This window comes from Coprinopsis cinerea (genome assembly GCF_000182895.1).
Source record: "Coprinopsis cinerea okayama7#130 chromosome 2 map unlocalized cont3.2, whole genome shotgun sequence".
NCBI lineage: Eukaryota > Fungi > Basidiomycota > Agaricomycetes > Agaricales > Psathyrellaceae > Coprinopsis > Coprinopsis cinerea.
In genome coordinates, this window is record NW_003307543.1 from 2,606,635 (window position 1) to 2,624,026 (window position 17,392).

Genomic DNA, 17,392 nt, shown 5'->3' on the forward strand with positions numbered 1-17,392 from the left:
AAGAAAATTAAACTGATATTCCGTAAACACAGTTGGAAAAGGTGCTCACCGATGCAACAGAGCAGACCCGCGTTTCAAAGGCGGTGTAATCGTCTCCCGAGGCTTGCCTTTCTGCTCTTTGTAAAACAGTGTCTGAGTGAAGTTCTCTTTAGCAGAGCCCGGAAAGCATCTTCTGTCATTAAGGAAATCTCACCTCCCCTCCTTCCACTCCGTCTTCTTCGCCAGTAAGATAGACGAGCAAGGTCCACTCCGAGGTAGCGCCAGTCAAGGGATCTTTTACTGAATCATCATAGTGCGGGCTACCATCACAAGGGTTAACGAACCCCTTCGAGCTCATGGGAGAGAACACAACTCACCCAAAGTACTGTCCAGCAGTATACTTGTACACCCTAATATTCGAGTTGAACGAATGCGGAAGTCTCGGTGCATCCTCCTGCACTGTCGTTTTCCGTTTGGGCATCGAGGTGGGGTACGGTAACGAGGGTAAATGTGGCGTTAACCGTTTGTGCAGTTTCTGTGCAAAGTCAAGCGATGTGACAGAGAATCGGTCTGAAGGTGCATCTCGAGTCAGCGGTAGGGCAGTTGGAGAGGAAGAGGCTCGGACGTACGGTTCACTCGCTCAGCCTCGCCTCGTTTCTTGGGCGGTGTGAGTTCCAGTGGAAGGGAATCTATGAATTTCACATATTCCTTGCATTCCACCGGAGACAAGAAGTCCTACTTCCTGATAAGCAACGCGATGTCTTGTGTAGCAAAGAGACAGCGAACATCGACAACGAGAATCTGGTCCTCCAACACCGCTCGGCATTCCAATCTTTCTTTCTCTGCTATTTCTGGGAAAACGACCGACACCGGCGCCTTCTTGGCGGCAGCAACTGAAGAGGCAGGTTGTTCATTCTTTGCTTTCGACTTCCGTGGCGCCATATTGTGTCCAGACGAAGATGATGGAGGAAGGCAAAGGCTGTTTGCCCCTATTGGTATTCACGGCGAGCCATCAAGCAAGTCTCACGCGCCGGTGCTTCCGAGGTTGATATACAATGTCCAATGTACGTGAATAGGGCGTCATGGTACTGTTACAGGAAGATCTCAAGCTGTACAAGTAGCATGACCATGCCATAATCCCAACAGTATCCACGTGTTTGCAGCGAGGAGAATACCAGAGGACAGCCTCGTAGAGGGGTAGATATTCCATGCGTATTCTATCGCTCCGATGAAAGCGATCCTGGTCCACCAGTCAGCATCCATGAAACCCGAGAAAGAGAAATATCACCTACCGGAGTGCTATAGGATATTTTGTCTTCCAAGCGAGGAAGGGGATCGAGTGGGCATACCACGAGTAGAATTGATAATGTAGGGATCTTGCGAAGATGATTCCAATGAGGTTGGAGGTGTATAGCACGGTTGTAATATCTAAAAAAACGCGATGCATGAGCGACCCGAGAAAGGGAGAAGGAAAAGAGACATACAGTCAGGTGTTACCCTTGCAATACCGGCAGGGAGCAGCGGTCTCTTGAATCCACGTGTAATAACCGTCCACACACCACCGTCGATTTCACACCAACGGTAAAGGCCAAAGGCACACAGGACAAATACATGCCCGAACAGCAGGGAAGCGGCGAACTCGGAGCTGAGGAAGGTTTCTTCGTCAAATATTCTCCAGTTGACTGTCCATTTGTAAAGGAAGACGCGACCGAGGTCGAATGCGTTCTGGAGGTACGCCCAAGCGTCCACTTTTAAGAAGGGTGCGGCAACGATGTGCTGGATTGCCACGATGGACATGATGTAGGCGAGAGTCCGGAGGAGGCCTTTGCGTTTGAAGAGGATGACGAAGAGGCCCGGGAAGTAGAGGAGAACGGACATTTTGACTGACAAGGCGGCGCTGAAGAATGTAATGAGATGAAAGCCGAATACAGTCCAGGGAATTGGACGTACCTAAACAGCATAACGCCCGTATCATCGTACCCTTGTTGCAGGGCATAGATCGCCATTTGAGATAGAACAACCGCCCAGCAATCATTGAAAAGCCGGAGAACAAAGATGGAGTGAAGGCGTTTGCTGAGGGGGAGGAATAGCAGAAGCCAGTTGGGAACCGCACGCGTTGAGCCGTAGATTAGGCACGCCAGTGAGAGCGATGCAATGTATAGCAGTCCATATATCTGCTGGGCAAGGTCCATGTTTTTGCCTCCGTCTGTGATCTCGTATAGGAATTGGTGAATGCGAACATGGCCAGCCGGGTAACTGTCGTCAACGCGTTAGGCCTGGTTTTCCTGTGGTCACGGTTCAGACGTACACCAATGGACCGGTTGGGCCAGTGATCATTGAATAGTTGTGCTGTCCTTTTAAGAAAACATTTGTTTGGACCATATAGGTCTCCCAATCGATCTCAGTGTCTGTTCAAGCAGCATGAGTTTCGTCCGTCAACCAAATCATGAGCACATACAGGGGACATAGGCTACGATGAGCCTTGTAAGGAACGCATCTCCAAGGATAACAAGGGTCGCAAGGTTCCAGAAATGACCCGGGTCAGTCAACAAGCTGTAAGCAAAGCGCAGAAGACTGGCTATTGGCTTAGGTAGCCATGATGTCGACGACATGGGGGATAGAGGTACCGTGAGAAAAATACAACGTTCCGTCTCGTGTCTCTTCCGAGTCCGCGTTTGGTTCCGTTCCCGACGTTCTCTTCTGCCTCCACTCGGCTGTGCCCTTGTCCCGTTCATATCTCTGTATTTTTTCAAGGCCATTATTCAGTCATGGATGGCCTATGGTTGAAGCTTGTAGCACTCAATGGGCGACCGGGTCCTGAGTCATCCGGAATATCGATCTCGACGATTGCTTAGCTCCTCTCGATCACCCCTATATAACCAGAGGAACTTGTCCCCGGATGGGCACCTTTTCACCAAAGTCTACACGCTTTTGAAGAATGGTCTCCAACGCTACTTTTGTTTCTGCTTTACTGGCGCTGGGCGTTACTCAAGCAAACTACAAACCATACCCCAGCGTTTCGAACACCTCGACATCAACAACAAGAACAATATCCACTGTCGACGACACCGACGTACAACCAGATGGCCTCGTTTTGCCTCAGAATGTCCGCATTACAGCCGTCATGGATGCGTCGGATCCCCAGTGTCAGGTCGAACCCTATGATGCACCCTCAGTGGACCATCAAGAATACCCCTCATATGACGAGAAACTCGCTACAGTGTTTCGATATCGGAAACAACAGTCTGTGAATCTAGGGTCTTGGTACGTGGTCAATTTGCCTATCCGCCGTGACGTCTCTTTAGAACCCTTTCCTAACCCTTGCCCCGCAATAGGTTTGTTCACGAGAATTGGATGACCCCATCGCTCTTCCGCTGTGCGGCAGGCAATGCTGGCTCAGAAATCGACATCGCCTATGGGTGGGGAAACACAACTGGCGCTCGTACTGTTTTGGAACGACATTGGGATACCTTCATCAACGCTTCGGACTTCAAATGGTTGGCAGATGTGGGTATCAATACCGTTCGCCTGCCCATCGGATATTGGAATCTAGGGTCAGATTTCGTCAAAGGGACGGATTACGAGAGTGCAGCCGAAGTGTATCAGAACTCTTGGGCAAGGGTGAAGAGGGCGGTGAACCTGGCTGGAGAACATGGGCTTGGTGTCTTGGTCGACCTGCATGGCGTTCCCGGAAGCCAGAACGGAAAGGACCACTCGGGGGTCTCGAATGGTGCTTCCAACCTCTTCGGCGACTCCGCGAACATGGACAAGACCATCGATATCCTTACGTTCCTAACGAAGGAGTTTGTTCATGTGAACAATGTTGTCGGCATTCAAGTCCTTAACGAACCAATATTCGATGACCGTTTGACTGATTTCTGTGAGTATTTCTTCCTTGAGACGTTGACATCAACTTATAGACATCTTGTAGATGGCAGAGCCATGGACGCTATGCGGGCGGCTGATCCTGACGCCTCTCGCCTTCCGTTATATGCCCATAATGGGTTCGACTTGAAACGTTTTGGCCCATTTGTTACTGGACGGAAGGATTTTGTCGTGCAGGATCATCATTCGTACTTTGTCTTCAGCCCAGAGGACAGGGACCAAACCGCGACAGACCATGCGAACAGTATCTCCAATGATGTCGCGTCGACGTTGGGTAACGCTTCGCAAGAAACCAGGGGGGAGCTCATTGTCGGCGAATGGTCCTGCGCCCTTCCACCAGAAAGCCTTGCATCCGATTCGAATCAAAATCAAGCGCATAAAGATTTCTGCGGCGGGCAGGTTGATACCTATGGAAACAACACTGCTGGTTGGAGCTTCTGGTGTAAGTCTTGTTTTCCTCTCGTAACTCGAAACTGAAACCAACTGAGCTGAATCTTGCCTTTACAGCTTACACGAAAGAAGAATGCGATAACGATCCCGGGTGGTGCTTCAAGTCAGCGGTCGGCACTGTTTTACCCACGAAGTTCTTCTCGTACCATCATCAACAACCAGAGTCCATCCAAAACAGCGTTGCTGGATCCAATCATTCCTTCCTGCTTCATGACGCGGAGCTGCCGTTAACCAGGCGTGACGAGTTTACGAGGCTCTCTATTCCCGAGCGCTTCAAAACCATCGCTAGAAGACGCAGGCGAGATGGAAACACAGATGCAGATGGTAAAGGGTATGACGACGGCAGGGCGACGGCTGGCATATTTGCTGCGCATAACATGTCAAGGCTGGGATTCGTCAACCAATACATCTCGGATACCATCGCCAACCTTGGATCCAATGTTATACCCCAGGAATCTGAAGGTGCTTATACAGAGGGATTCCTTCGTGGTCTTCGGGAGGCAGAGTCGAATTTCTCGACACAAGCTTTCACATCGTAGTGCTTTACCAACCTTGCATTCGCTATTCGATTTTCACCGTTGTATTGCTAGCACCATTTATTTTACTCTGGGAGTACTTTGCTCGCCCGGTGTTCACAACCAGACATTTCAGTATTGACTACGAGTGAAATTCACCGTATAAAACCCCCTCAGAGCTTTGCATCATAATGCCGGACGGCTTCCGCTTCTATACCCCCTCCTGGTACCTAGGTGCCCATGTTTCATCACAGCGCTGGGGGATACGGATTGCGGCCACAAGTTAAAAGTGACGTTTGCCGTACCCAGTGCCGAGAACTAACTGTAAATAGACCAAGATGAGGTTTGGCGGAGGTGCGACAAGCATTTACAGGCAAGCCACCATCATGATGGGGCACCACAACCGTCCGACACTCGGTCTGCCAGTCCAATCATATACCGTCTAACCTTTTCCAGTTCTGTAACTCTCACTTCACCTTCGTGGCCAGGTGCCCACAGACTCAAAGATAATCGTCTGAGGGGTGTCAGGTCGGCATTATTGAAGTACTGTTCTTCTATTTCATGCTTCTAAGTTCGAATACCCGATGTTGCAGGGGAAACGACATCGGCTTACGGCTGCAGAATGTGTAACTCGCCCAACTCGGTGACCCCAAGCCTGATAGGGCTTGATAGATATCACCACGAACTATCATTCATCGGCGCTCTCGAGCTCTTGGGAAAAAACGGCCCTCTCGACCATACATCCCAAGGCCCGCAATCGCAATAATCAATTGATGGGAGGTACCACCATTACTTATATGTTTCATGAAAAGAAGGTCGCTAATTGATATAAGTAGCTCGGGTCCCATTTCCGCCCGCTGTTCTCTCTTTCTGGGCGTCATCCATCCTTTTGCTTGATTTCAAGCTTACGCTCTGCGTGCCATTTCGTTTTGGCCCGGGTGGTCGTTTTCGCTAGCGGTCACCCACACCTCTTTTGGTGGACCCCACGTTCAATTGGGCCCCCTCTCGGAACCCAGCTATGGGCTTACAGAATGTCCCGCTGACTGGCGATGCACTGCAACAACGCAGGATAGAGCGAGCCTGCTTTAATGGCCTGCTATTATCTTCTCTCGCATACGGTGCGTCCCTTCTATCCCAGTGGCGGACTTTACAGAAGCTTACTGGCGACAATTCCTGATACCTACCCTTCCGGCACTTGGAATTCGACGAATGCTGATCATCATATCACGGCCTACTTACCACCCACTACACCCACCCGCCAATCCACAACTCTCGAAACTTATTCCAAATCGAATCCCACTCCTTTCCTTATCCAATAACACAGGCGCCCTCCTGATGATAGTCATGCAACTGACGCAAGTTCTGATCATGCGTCCCAAACGAGGGCGGCTCTTCTGGTGGATGGTCCTCTACACCGCCTTCATCTTCCTATTATCAACATTCGCGATTGGCGGGAGATTCAAGTTTGCAGAGATGATGTATGTGGATCACCAGGACTTTGAGGAGGGTTATTTGGCGTATTACTTTAAATTTATGGACCGGTGGCAGAACGTTCTCAATATGGCTTGGTGAGTCTTACCTGTGCTGTCAGGCTTGGAAGCAGGATAGGTCTTGACAGAGGTGGATTTGGAAGCCTTACTCTACTACCCTGGATATCGGATTCGCTCATGGTACGCCTCCCACCCAGATCATTGTCAAGGCAATACCATGCTAAGCACATACGGAATCAGATTTATCGCCTATACATCCTCTGGAATTACCAGTGGTGGGCACTAGGCGTCCCCCTTCTCGTCCACCTCGCTCGAATAGGTGCGTTGCATCCCACTTGTCATTCACATCATACTCATATCTCCCAACTTCATCTCACACTGACAGCCATCTCAATCCCGATCCTAATCATTACAGCCAACGCCGACGATCCCAACTGGTTATCCCAATTCTCCACCTTCAAGACGGCCTATTACTCCGTCTCCATGGCCATCGATCTTCTTTTCACAGGGCTTATTTCTTTCCGCCTATGGATGCTCCGTGACAAAGTCGAGCATGTCCTAGGCAAAATCCAGTCGGTTTATTATAATTCGACGAGTACGAAGTTTGTCGAGAGTGGCGCATTGTTCACGTTGTGGTCTGTTGGACACCTTATCCTCCTCGTGAAAGAGCACTGGGCATCGGAGATCCTTGGTCAACCTATGATCTATCTTAACGTGAGCGCGCCATTCTTCACCCATTCTTAATATATTCCAACTCAGACGCTGACCCTGTTTCTTGTCCATTCAACAGGCAATAACACGAATGCTCATCATCCTTCGCATGGCGCAAAACCGTGCATGGTGTAGAGACATCGTAACGGCCTCAGCAACTGGCGTCCTCGAATGGCAGGTCTCTTCACACCACAGCATACCTCTCAACCAGCGCTCAAGTCAACTCGAAAGCCAGACCGAGTTTGAGAAGTTGCCGAAGCAAATGAGAGGGGATGCCGCTGGCCTATAGAGAATTTCTATCCTTTCGTTCGATTCGGTTTGTTGCATGCAGGATTGTCCGTTCACTTGCGTCTGGTTTTATTTTCTGGTTGCAATGGAGACAGTCTTTTCGCATTGTATCATGTATAGGTTCGTCGCATCGCGCTGCTGGAAGGAGCTTTAAGGATTTGTCGGTTTTCTCCCCTCATCACATTCGTTCCCAATCTGCATACCTCCCTGTTCTCGATCTCATCCGAAGACCGACTCATGTTCTGTTGTTAGCAGAAGTAAATATTAAAGGTCAACCTGTATCAATAGCTGCATACATTTAGGCATAATCTAATCCACACTCATATTCTTCAAACGATTGACTGTCGCTCAAGTTCGATGCGACTCCGCCGATCCACCAGACAACTGCCCGTACAGTGCGCCTCAGCTCCACGACCGTCCACGTCCGAGCCCCAGACGTCCTTAGGGCAAGCGCAGGGTCTTACCTGGCGCGGACGAATTCATGGAGCTCACGATGGCACGTATTAAGGTCGAGCAGATTATGGGAGCCCAAAGAAACTGAATTGCAATTCGAATATACAGAAAGCCACAGGAATAAGAAGAAATAATAATAACGACAAAGCTTTGTATATGTATTGTGTACAGTACTGTAAAAATGCGTGTTGTAATGTGTAATTGTGTTGCTGGTTGTCCGTTGAATGTATGGGTGGGGAATGATGTTTGTGCATGAATACGAGACGAAGAGGAAGGAAGCGACGACGAAGAATCCCGACATGATGGCGGAGCCGCGACGACCAGTGAAGGTGTCGGCCCCGAATCCAACTTGGCTCTGAAGCCTGGTTGCCACATGTCAAAAGCTTTTAGAACCCCACGACTACCCTCGACGGCGACCCGACGGGCGACTCCCCGCGTAAATGCCTTGAATGGCGACGACGACGACGAATTCGAAGTGGGGATGAAGAAGGGGGTAGAAGATTCCAGAAAGAAATGTTCCACAAGACAATTATGGTTTCCGGAATTCACAAAGTACGGTGTAAATCGTGTTGAAAGCCGTGTAGATTTCCTCTCTGACCTGCAGGTCGGGGGAACAAACAGTGTCAGCGGATGGGATACAATAACCAATTCCACTGAGCACGAGCATCGCAAGAGGACACGGATAGCCGACTGACAGCCGGTAAAGATAATTGCACCATGTTCCGAATGGAACATGTGCACAGACAGGTGTCGCGATGTCTGAGATGAGAGAAAAGAAAAGGTGCTTACCTTGGCGCCAGTGAGAACAATCTTGCCGGACACGAAGATGAGCAGCACAACCTTGGGCTTGATCATGCGATAGATAAGCCCAGGGAACAACTATCAAGGTGAAGAGGGTCAGACACAGGTCTTGGTGTGCGCGAGAATCGCCGCTGAAACTTACCTCAGGTTCGTAGCTGCTGAACTGTCCGTGACTGTATGCAAGACCTTCCAAACGGATAGGGAACTTGACATCACAGCTACCCACGATGTTCTGGATCTTGAACTCGGAGAACTTGGCATCGAAACCAAGCTTCTGCACGATCCGCGCGTATTTTCGCGACGCCAGCCGCGAGTCGTCTTCGGATTTAGCACCAGTGACGACCATCTTGCCAGAGGCGAAGATAAGAGCCGTCGTCTTGGGCTCACGGATACGCATAATAACGGCGGCGAAACGCTAAATATCACGCGGAAACGAGTAGAAGCAAAAAGTTCAAACGGTTAGATAAAACATAGTGTACCAACCTTTGGATTATATTCGGCGTTGCGTGCGTGCAGCGCGATGGTCTTGAGATCCAGCCTGCAGTCCAGATTGACCGTAGCGACGATGTTTTGCAGCGTTGGCACGATGCCCTCGACAGCGGTGATGTGTTGCTGCTCGAGGGTCAACGGCGTGGATGGGGAAGGTGCCGCGGGTGGGGACGAAGGACCAGCAACAGCGTTTGTCGACGTCGACGCCGCAGGCTGCTTCTGGAGCTGGGCCGCGGTGTAGGAGTTGGTGGCTAGCGGCGAGGGCCCTGGCAGCGATGAGGAGGAAGCGGCGGTCGTCGGGGGTTGGTGTGAATAGGCGCCAGCAGGTAAAGCAAGACCATTGTTCTGGGGTTGATATTGCAACTGCTGTTGTTGCTGTTGCTGTTGCTGCTGCTGCTGCTGTTGCTGGTGGAAGGTGTGCTGCTGCTGCTGAGACTGAGCGTTGGTTCGACCAAAGGTAATCTGGCGAGCGGGCAGGGCAAACGACATTTCTATAAAATTTTTACAGGGGGCGTGGGAATCCTACGGACGGGGTGGCAGAATGATTTCGAACAGCGAACGCTCTCCTTATATACCTTTCCAAATTCAAACTCCGACGTTATTATGACTCATCGGGAACTTCCGCAACTTCTTGTTCTGCTCCATTCCCTGGCCGCCGAGACTCAGGGCTCGCTGTCGCCAGCGTTCTCCAGCTCACTATACACGATGTCGAACCCTATCGACCACAGAGACGGCTAGCTCGACATCGACCACAACGTTCAGGCCACAACGAGAGTGGCAGGAATGGACCAGGAGGTGGGAAACCTAGAACCCTCGACCCTGACAACCGATATCAGACCACCCTTCCCTCGTTCCCCCTGGTCCACTTCGCTTGCGTTGGACCCTTCTCGTATCCTGTAGCACTTTCCATCCAGCTGGTCGAGTTGCAACTTGCAATCGCTTCCTAGCCTGCCCCTATGTCATCCGCTTTGGATGACCCTATATTAGTCAATCATTCCTGGTCGGCTCATGAATGGTCTGTGCTTACCCATGCTGATGATGGTGGTCGAATCCACAGAGTGTTCAGATGATTCTTTCCACGACTTGCCACCCGCCCGGACCTACTTTCTTCCATTTTCGCACGGATGGGGATACGTAAACTGCTGTGTGGGCGCTTGTGAGCAGGCGGTGTCAACGCTTTCACTAGAAGGTTCTATGTATGCGAAGTGGGCGTTTGGGTGGATGATCCATATCGATGGTGACTGACTGCGGTCTTCTGTCAAACCTTCTCTCTCTGCTTCCTCCCTTTGTTGTAGCACTGCGTAGTTCTAATAATGAATCAGGAATCATTTGGGCGCTTCATAGCTTTCGGATGACAGGCCATCGTGAGCAATTCCCATCATCATGAGACCGCTTGATGCAGGCCCTGATAAGGGCAACATAAAGGGGAGGAAGCGATAACAAAGAACGCAATCAATCAAATCAGTCTTTCATACTCAAGCGCCCATGCAACCGACACGCGACGCCGTGTTCTTCGGTCTTCGGATGACGAGATGCTTCCTTCCTCGAATGTGAAAGCCACAGTTGACAGATGAAGTGAAAGAATTACGACAAAAGAGGTCTAAAACCGGCACAAGCATGGGATGATACACGAAACTAAGGGTATGTAAACTATAAAGGGTGTGTGGCATCAATGGATATGAAGGTATGCAAATGTAAGGAGTCGGACGAAGGTGAAAATGCCAAAAGAGGATTAGGAGGGTGTCCATGCTCTAAACGACCCAACGTCGCCTCCACCTTATACGCCAGCAACAATCTCCTCAGCCTTGTTAAGGGCGTCCACCATCTTCATCACCTCCTTCCTCCTGTTGACAACATACTCGCTCTCCTTCATCAAGTCGTCGAGAACGTCAGGCTTGTACAGCTCCTTCAACAACTCCTGCTGCAAGTTCTCCTTGGAGTGGTTAACCAAAGTCAACATCACGGCTTTAGGAACCATATCGATCATCTCGCGCTTGACAACGTTGAAGTAGGAGTGGATGAGCGTTTCTGGACGATTGAAAGAAAGCGATGAGGATCAGCGTATCGATTAGAAAGGAGAAAAAGACGCACTGATGACTTCAGTCTCCATCGTTTCTCGCTCACTCAAAGCAGCTTGAGGACGGATGGAAGGAGGAGGAGCCTCCATAGCAGCAACACCCTTCTTCTTCGACGAAGACGATCTCGAGAAGAACGAGCCAAAGAATCCTTCGTCTCTCTTCACTTCCACGTCCAAATCCTTGTTATTGTTGATCGCGGCACGTTGGGCTTTCGGATCGTTGGGTCCAGGTTGGCCCTTCGCCGCGTTCAGTTTATCTGTGACCAATGCGAAGGCCTGGGGAGGTTCGGTAGCTTAAGCATCCTCCTACAAATAAGCAAGAGGCGAATGACGTACTCGGTGACCACCAATGAAATCCGGGTGGGTGGTATTGATGTAGCATGCTTGCATGCTACGAAACGTATAAGAACCAGAGACAAAAGGTAAACGCTTGAAGAGTGACTCACGCAACCATGTCAGTAACAAGCTTCACTGTAGGACCCATGGAAGTCTTGAAGAAGTTGACAACAACCGCGTTGAAGCGTTCTCGCAGAGCCGGGAACCGCTTGAAAGCTTGCTACTCTAAAGGTTAGTAGGGAGATAAACGGTTGCCTCGGCGTGGTTGACGTACCACTTTGCTAAGCAGATGTCCCAGGATGCGGATAAGTTCGTCATAGACCAGCTGGCAGCAACGAACGGAAGGCTCTTCCAGCCGCTTGATCTGCTGTTTGGTGATGACTTCAAAGGCGGAAGTGGCGACGAATAGCGATGGTGTTGAACCCTATCCGATCCGTCCTTTAGTATACGAATAACCTTCCAGAACTAGACCGCGTACCGAAGAGTTGTAGAGAAGAGTTCTAATGTCACCATCCTTTACTTGGTCAAACGGATCAATGGTCTTGATACCGGTGTTGAACAACTCGTGGAACACAAAGCTGATGCGAGCACCACCGGAAAGTTCGTTCGTCGAAAGATCGTTGGTGTTACCGTCGATGATTGTTCGGAAGTCGCCACAGAACTCAGTGATAACAGACAACACGATGTTGGCCGAGTTGTCGCCCAATGGTCCGCCGAGGCTGGCCAATTCAGCCGTGTATTTTTGCTGGTTGGCAGCGATGCGGGCTTTGATGTCAGGGAGGGTTGAACGGATGTGGTGCATGAGGATCTACGACGTGAGTAATGCGTCAGCTGAGGCTCAGCTGGCAAGATAAGCTTTGAAGCTGCGCACCATGTTCAGTTTACGGGCGAGGAAAGGAGTTCCACAGAACTGTGCCTTGCTCTTGTAGGAGGGGTGGTTCTCGAAGAAGTCTCGTTCTGCTTCTAGGGCAGCGTTGATGGGCTTGTTGGATTCAATATCATGTTGGCCACGGTTGACCACAGGGACATAACCGAGTCGCAGGGGGATGATTCGACCAGCGAGAATGTCAACGACATCGGTACCCTTGTCCCTGCAGAGCGTGTTAGCAAGAGATTGCATACAGAAACCGAGAGGGGACGCACATAAGGTCAATCTTGGTCAACACACCAATCGTCCTCGTTCCATCTGGATCCACCTCGCGAGCCATCTTCAACCCATCAGAGTTGGCCAAATCGGTATTAGCAGCGGTCACCGCCAGGATAATACACGACGGCTTCGAGATGTACTTCAACAACATATCCCTAATCTGCCTCTCAATATCCTTTGGCTGATCACCAACAGGAACCTTTGTCAAACCGGGCAAATCGACGAGGGTGAGGGTGAGGACATTGGGCGAGAAGATGCGCAAGTTGATAGGTTGAGGGGAGATTCCAGCGTTCTTTCCCGTCTTTGCTTCGGTGTCTCGAATGATTTCCTCGCGAATCTTGTTGAAATCGTAGAATTTCTGGTTAGGAAGGTGGAGGAATTCACCCCATTCATCGGGGTTGGCAGCCTTGTCGCCCGATTTGTCTACTGGGCCGTTTACTTTATCTATAACCAGCATTAGCCGAGGAGTGCCATTGGTATGTGCATGGTAAGCGTACTGGTATCAGCAGGTCGGTTGATTAGTTGCAGGACCTAAACGACAGTGAGCCACTTGGTCGATTCTGAGTAAATGAGCTCTGACGTACCAATGGTCGTCGAGTGACGATACCCGTGCCACGGGGTAAGAAATCTCGTCCAACGATGTTCTACAACGCATAAGCAACAGCTCCAAAGTGATTCCCAGATCCACGTACCTCCAAGACGGAACTCTTTCCACTACTCTGAGAACCCAGGACACATATTTGTGGCAGATCTATCTGGGAGCCCGTCGAGCCGATTGATGTAAAGACATCCTGGAGCTTGTTCACAACGCCGACAATCTCTCCTCCAAGGGTCGTCATTGTCGTGGATTACTGTGAATATGGGAAGAAGAAAGGGGAGAGTTGGTGGTTGTGGATGGTAATGAGGAAACGGGGGCTGCGCAAGCGTGCGTGATGGCGATGCCGACCGCGGAAACGCTGGACCAAACACTCGACTTTGTATCGGGGGCTGCGCACAAATGCCCTTTCTTCCTCTCTCTCTCAATTAGACTTCCACCATCGGGTTCTCCTCTGATACAGTTTATGTCCCAATTTCATTGAATTCTTACTTTTCCGTTGTCCCCGGTGGCTTCTACAGTGAGCGGTGATTTCCAATTGGTTGCGCTGTCTTCTCGACGCCGGGGCTGTAGGAATAACAGGTTGCAGCATGGCCAGGTCGCTTTGGGCAGGTCTCTGCGTCTTTCTCGCGTTTGAATCACTGATTTCGACCCTGATAAGGCTGACCTCGAGGCTAGGTTAGAGCTCTGGAGGAACCAGGACGGTCGAATGAGCCCGATGGATAACGCCCAACAGGCGTGTTCGATAATCTTTTACGCGCCTTGAACCCACAACCACGGCCTTTTTCTCCAGAAAACTCGTTATTACTGACAACATTTGTCGAAACATGCAACAAAGCGTGCCGCTTCAACGTTAACGTGCGACGTGCCTTGCCAAAAAGGCTTGTCTGCCTTGGCGATGATCTGGATATAAAAAGAGAAGACGAGGCTGCCTGTCGCGCACGCGCCAAAAACACCCTCTTCTTCCTTCCCGCTAACATCCCGGAATACAGCCTAACGTTATCATAGATTCATAGAGTTTGCTTCTCGCGCGGTCCGACGGTCATTTGGTCGCCGTCCGCTCCTATAAATTCTGGTTCAAGCACCTAAATCCCCTCTTCAGAGCTTGTCCTCTTTCACCCCCCCCCCCCCCCCCCCCCCACAATGCTCGCCTCGACGACGATACTACTGGCTGCGCTGCTCTTACCTGCACAACTCACGGTGGCCCAGATCCCGCCGGAGCTGTTCTCTCCTCTTGGACCACAGAAAGTCCTCGCTGCCGAGCGAGCACGTCCCAACCAGCGCTGGCCTCAGTGGACCAACGCTAACGGGCAATGGGTCTGGTTCGACGCTGGAGCCTGGACATCTGGATTCTTCCCCGCCACTCACTATGCTCTAAACTCGCGTCGGATCCTCTGTGGTGCCAACGCCGCCAATGGCTTGAACATCGCAGACTGGCGAGCCCTGGGTATCAACGCCAGCCGAGGCCTTCCTCTCGACGCGAGGTCCGTGGGCCACGATGTTGGCTTTATCAGCTTCCCCTTCGTCGAAGAACTAGCTCTGTACGTGTGGTCACCGCGAGGCTCTCTGTGGGCTTCTTTCTGACACCCGAGCAATTTAGGAACCCAAATGACCAAACGGCGATTCGCTCTATCAATAGCCTTGCGAACGCACTCGCTCAGCGCTTCAATGACAGAGTCGGCTGTACTCGTAGCTGGGATACTTCGGATCCCAACCAGTTCACTGTAAGTACAATAAGTGAAAGCTTCTCGTGGACTTCCTCTGTGGGTTGACTCTGACTTTGCTGCTAGGTCATTATTGACAACATGATGAACCTTGAACTTCTTTTCCACTCGGCGAGGCTCACTGGGAACCAAAGGTTACGAGATATCGCTATTCGACACGCTGACACTACGATGCGTCACCATATACGTCCAGACGGTATGTTGTTCTCCTCATTCGATGGCTTCTCTCATCCATTCTTCCCTTCCCGTTGCTCAGGTGGTACATGGCACGTCGTCGACTACGACGCAAGAACGGGAGGTGTCATCCGGAAGCGGACAGCTCAGGGATACTCTGACAGTAGCACCTGGACTCGTGGACAATCATGGGGTATCTACGGCTTCGCAAACAGTAAGTCCAAGAAGCGTTGCTTGACTACCTTGAGACGATTGCTTGACAATAATTACTTCGATTTTTTCCGATAATAGTGCACCGCTTGACGGGCGAAGTTCGCTATTTGGACACTGCGAGACGCATGGCCAATTACTTCCTGAGTAGGCTGCCTGCAGATGGTTTCGTTCCCTGGTAAACCTCTATTCCACTAAGCGGGATTCGTTGGGGAACTGACCGACGCCTTTTTGTTCACAGGGACTTCGATGCCCCCACTACTCCCACGCGCCTCGCCGATTCTTCTGCCTCTGCCTTGGTAGCAAATGCCCTACTCCTTCTCGCTCGCCAAGATCCAGCGAATGCGCAACACTGGCGAGACAACGCTATTCGAGTGAGTACCAACCCTTCTTTGTCATGATGGTTCTCTTCCTAATAAGGCTTTCTCTACTCCAGATTCTCGCGGCCGTCACGAGGCTTGCTTGGAGACCGAATTGGCAAAGTTTACTGTCCAACGGAACGGTTCACAGGCCTCAGAATAACTACAATACCGGAACGGTATACGGTCCGTAGAGGCTCCCTTTGGTTGATCACGCGAGCGCTAATACTTACTCTTTCACGTTTTAGGCGACTACTATTACATCTTGGCCGGGAATGAGTTGATTGCTTCGGGTCTTGCAGCTTGCCCTCGCTCCGCAGATGCCTTTGTCGCCGTCCCCAATACCAGTAACGAAACCACCTCGGATTCGTCGGATAGCGTCGATCCCGAACCGGTAAAGGATGATGATACTAACAGTGCTCTTGCTTTCAATATGGACAGCCTGTTGGGTGGATTGCTCGCCGTTGCTGGGTTGTCTTTGTATACCTTGTTCTGAGAGGCTGTTCTTTTTGCTTTTTTACGACCTTGAACGACTGTATTTATGAAGGTTCTGTAATGTATTTGTGGTTCGCATCCGGTCGATAGAAGTCAGGCGTGATTCCCGAAACGGCATGGGATGGTATGCGGTGCAACGATCCCGTTCTGGTACATTCCATTTGAGGGCTCGAAGCCCGTTGCCCATTCAAACGGGCTCTGAGAGAGTGGCGATGGATCCGTATCGCACAGATCTTCGAATAGGATGGGCTATCGAGTAGCGCTACACTTCACGTAGACCGACGATAACATAGATGATTGAAGAATACAGCGGAGATCTTGAACTTCTATTTCATAATGATACAACAAGGCAGGAGATGCGGTTAACCGTAGTTGAGGCGGAAGATATCGTTGAACCTGCGGAAAGTAATTCAGTTTCCCTGGTATATCTAAAAGGACAATGGAGCAAACGAACACATAGTAGCTTCCACCGTCTGGAATCAATTGGAAGACTTGGCTGTAGTTCAGGGGATTGGGCGAGTCGTCGACCTGTTATTGACCATGTTTGCAAAGCATCGAAATGGATGTCTATTGGGCACATACGAGAAGAAGACCGGTCACGCTGACGAGAATGCTGGCTTGGGTCGGGGACGAGGGCTGAGCATCGAGGGTGGTGACTTTGTGTTGAACCTTTTGGAAAGGCAGGCTCTACAGCAAATTGTGAGCAGTCCAATTCCGGTCAACGGTGAGGGCCACTCACAGTGATTTTCTCTACAATATTTTGGGCTCCCTGGATCGGTGCACCCTCCCAAGACAACATCGACGAGTCCCGCTGCAAAGATCGACGTGATCAGTTTTGTCCTTGGTTCCATCCGACAGAAGATTGGTGTACATAAAGGGAGAGCAAATTGGAGCGGTTTGTGTCGAAAGTTGTGTAGTAAAACTCGGTGAACTGTTTTGCGATAGCGTTGATGTCTGCCATGGTTAATGAGTGAAAAACAGGGGGGAACGAGGAGGAGAAGGGTTCAATTGAAGGAAATCAAATCAAGATCAATTCCCCCCAAATAGGCAGTTACACGTGATCGATGTGATGGGATCAAGCCACGGTCCGCCCCTGGAAGAGACGCAGAGTTGACGGTCGCGGCTAGTCTCGGTTTTCCCAGACTCTCCCGATTGAGCGACTACTTCCTAATCAGTAGTCCTCATCGTGAGAGTCTGGGATCCTTGCCCTAAGA

The 17,392-nt window shown here is 50.6% G+C and overlaps 9 protein-coding genes across 9 annotated transcripts; 3 read left to right on the top strand and 6 right to left on the bottom strand.

The window, feature by feature from the left end:
• Positions 1-45: 45 nt before the first annotated feature.
• Positions 46-921, bottom strand: CC1G_13977 (hypothetical protein; the record flags this gene model as incomplete). The annotated part of the gene is made up of 5 exons (XM_002911892.1): positions 46-132; positions 194-299; positions 357-549; positions 609-714; positions 766-921. The coding sequence occupies 5 exons, from the start codon at positions 919-921 to the stop codon at positions 46-48; spliced, it is 648 nt and encodes a 215-aa protein (XP_002911938.1).
• Positions 922-1,083: 162 nt separating this feature from the next.
• Positions 1,084-2,591, bottom strand: CC1G_13978 (dolichyl-P-Man:Man(5)GlcNAc(2)-PP-dolichyl mannosyltransferase; the record flags this gene model as incomplete). The annotated part of the gene is made up of 6 exons (XM_002911893.1): positions 1,084-1,219; positions 1,272-1,407; positions 1,464-1,876; positions 1,930-2,235; positions 2,288-2,387; positions 2,438-2,591. The coding sequence occupies 6 exons, from the start codon at positions 2,589-2,591 to the stop codon at positions 1,084-1,086; spliced, it is 1,245 nt and encodes a 414-aa protein (XP_002911939.1).
• Positions 2,592-2,917: 326 nt separating this feature from the next.
• CC1G_11507 (cytoplasm protein) lies at positions 2,918-5,293 on the top strand (the record flags this gene model as incomplete). The annotated part of the gene is made up of 7 exons (XM_001833670.2): positions 2,918-3,243; positions 3,315-3,859; positions 3,911-4,306; positions 4,372-4,776; positions 4,905-4,942; positions 5,162-5,183; positions 5,286-5,293. The coding sequence occupies 7 exons, from the start codon at positions 2,918-2,920 to the stop codon at positions 5,291-5,293; spliced, it is 1,740 nt and encodes a 579-aa protein (XP_001833722.2).
• Positions 5,294-6,197: 904 nt separating this feature from the next.
• On the top strand, positions 6,198-7,319 carry CC1G_11508 (hypothetical protein; the record flags this gene model as incomplete). Its single annotated transcript, XM_001833671.2, has 5 exons — positions 6,198-6,346; positions 6,421-6,499; positions 6,560-6,638; positions 6,705-7,033; positions 7,110-7,319. The coding sequence occupies 5 exons, from the start codon at positions 6,198-6,200 to the stop codon at positions 7,317-7,319; spliced, it is 846 nt and encodes a 281-aa protein (XP_001833723.2).
• Positions 7,320-7,839: 520 nt separating this feature from the next.
• CC1G_11509 (transcription initiation factor TFIID-1) lies at positions 7,840-9,591 on the bottom strand. Its single transcript, XM_001833672.2, has 4 exons — positions 9,056-9,591; positions 8,715-8,987; positions 8,561-8,650; positions 7,840-8,369 (listed from the first exon to the last, which is right to left on the bottom strand). Exons 1-4 carry the CDS (start codon positions 9,548-9,550, stop codon positions 8,301-8,303), a joined length of 927 nt encoding a protein of 308 aa, XP_001833724.1. The 5' UTR covers positions 9,551-9,591; the 3' UTR covers positions 7,840-8,300.
• Positions 9,592-9,680: 89 nt separating this feature from the next.
• Positions 9,681-10,175, bottom strand: CC1G_13979 (hypothetical protein; the record flags this gene model as incomplete). Its single annotated transcript, XM_002911894.1, has 2 exons — positions 9,681-10,015; positions 10,089-10,175. The coding sequence occupies 2 exons, from the start codon at positions 10,173-10,175 to the stop codon at positions 9,866-9,868; spliced, it is 237 nt and encodes a 78-aa protein (XP_002911940.1). The 3' UTR covers positions 9,681-9,865.
• A 663-nt stretch (positions 10,176-10,838) lies between these two features.
• Positions 10,839-13,506, bottom strand: CC1G_11510 (VpsA protein; the record flags this gene model as incomplete). Its single annotated transcript, XM_001833673.2, has 11 exons — positions 13,314-13,506; positions 13,206-13,265; positions 13,119-13,152; positions 12,618-13,065; positions 12,346-12,565; positions 11,953-12,282; positions 11,749-11,898; positions 11,585-11,694; positions 11,475-11,529; positions 11,153-11,414; positions 10,839-11,089 (listed from the first exon to the last, which is right to left on the bottom strand). Exons 1-11 carry the CDS (start codon positions 13,458-13,460, stop codon positions 10,839-10,841), a joined length of 2,067 nt encoding a protein of 688 aa, XP_001833725.1. The 5' UTR covers positions 13,461-13,506.
• Positions 13,507-14,359: 853 nt separating this feature from the next.
• On the top strand, positions 14,360-16,179 carry CC1G_11511 (glucuronyl hydrolase; the record flags this gene model as incomplete). The annotated part of the gene is made up of 8 exons (XM_001833674.1): positions 14,360-14,757; positions 14,817-14,940; positions 15,007-15,136; positions 15,197-15,328; positions 15,406-15,502; positions 15,566-15,698; positions 15,761-15,869; positions 15,932-16,179. The coding sequence occupies 8 exons, from the start codon at positions 14,360-14,362 to the stop codon at positions 16,177-16,179; spliced, it is 1,371 nt and encodes a 456-aa protein (XP_001833726.1).
• A 256-nt stretch (positions 16,180-16,435) lies between these two features.
• Positions 16,436-17,168, bottom strand: CC1G_11512 (nuclear transport factor 2). Its single transcript, XM_001833675.2, has 5 exons — positions 17,050-17,168; positions 16,918-16,989; positions 16,761-16,865; positions 16,633-16,706; positions 16,436-16,574 (listed from the first exon to the last, which is right to left on the bottom strand). The coding sequence occupies exons 1-5, from the start codon at positions 17,137-17,139 to the stop codon at positions 16,541-16,543; spliced, it is 375 nt and encodes a 124-aa protein (XP_001833727.1). The 5' UTR covers positions 17,140-17,168; the 3' UTR covers positions 16,436-16,540.
• Positions 17,169-17,392: the final 224 nt, after the last annotated feature.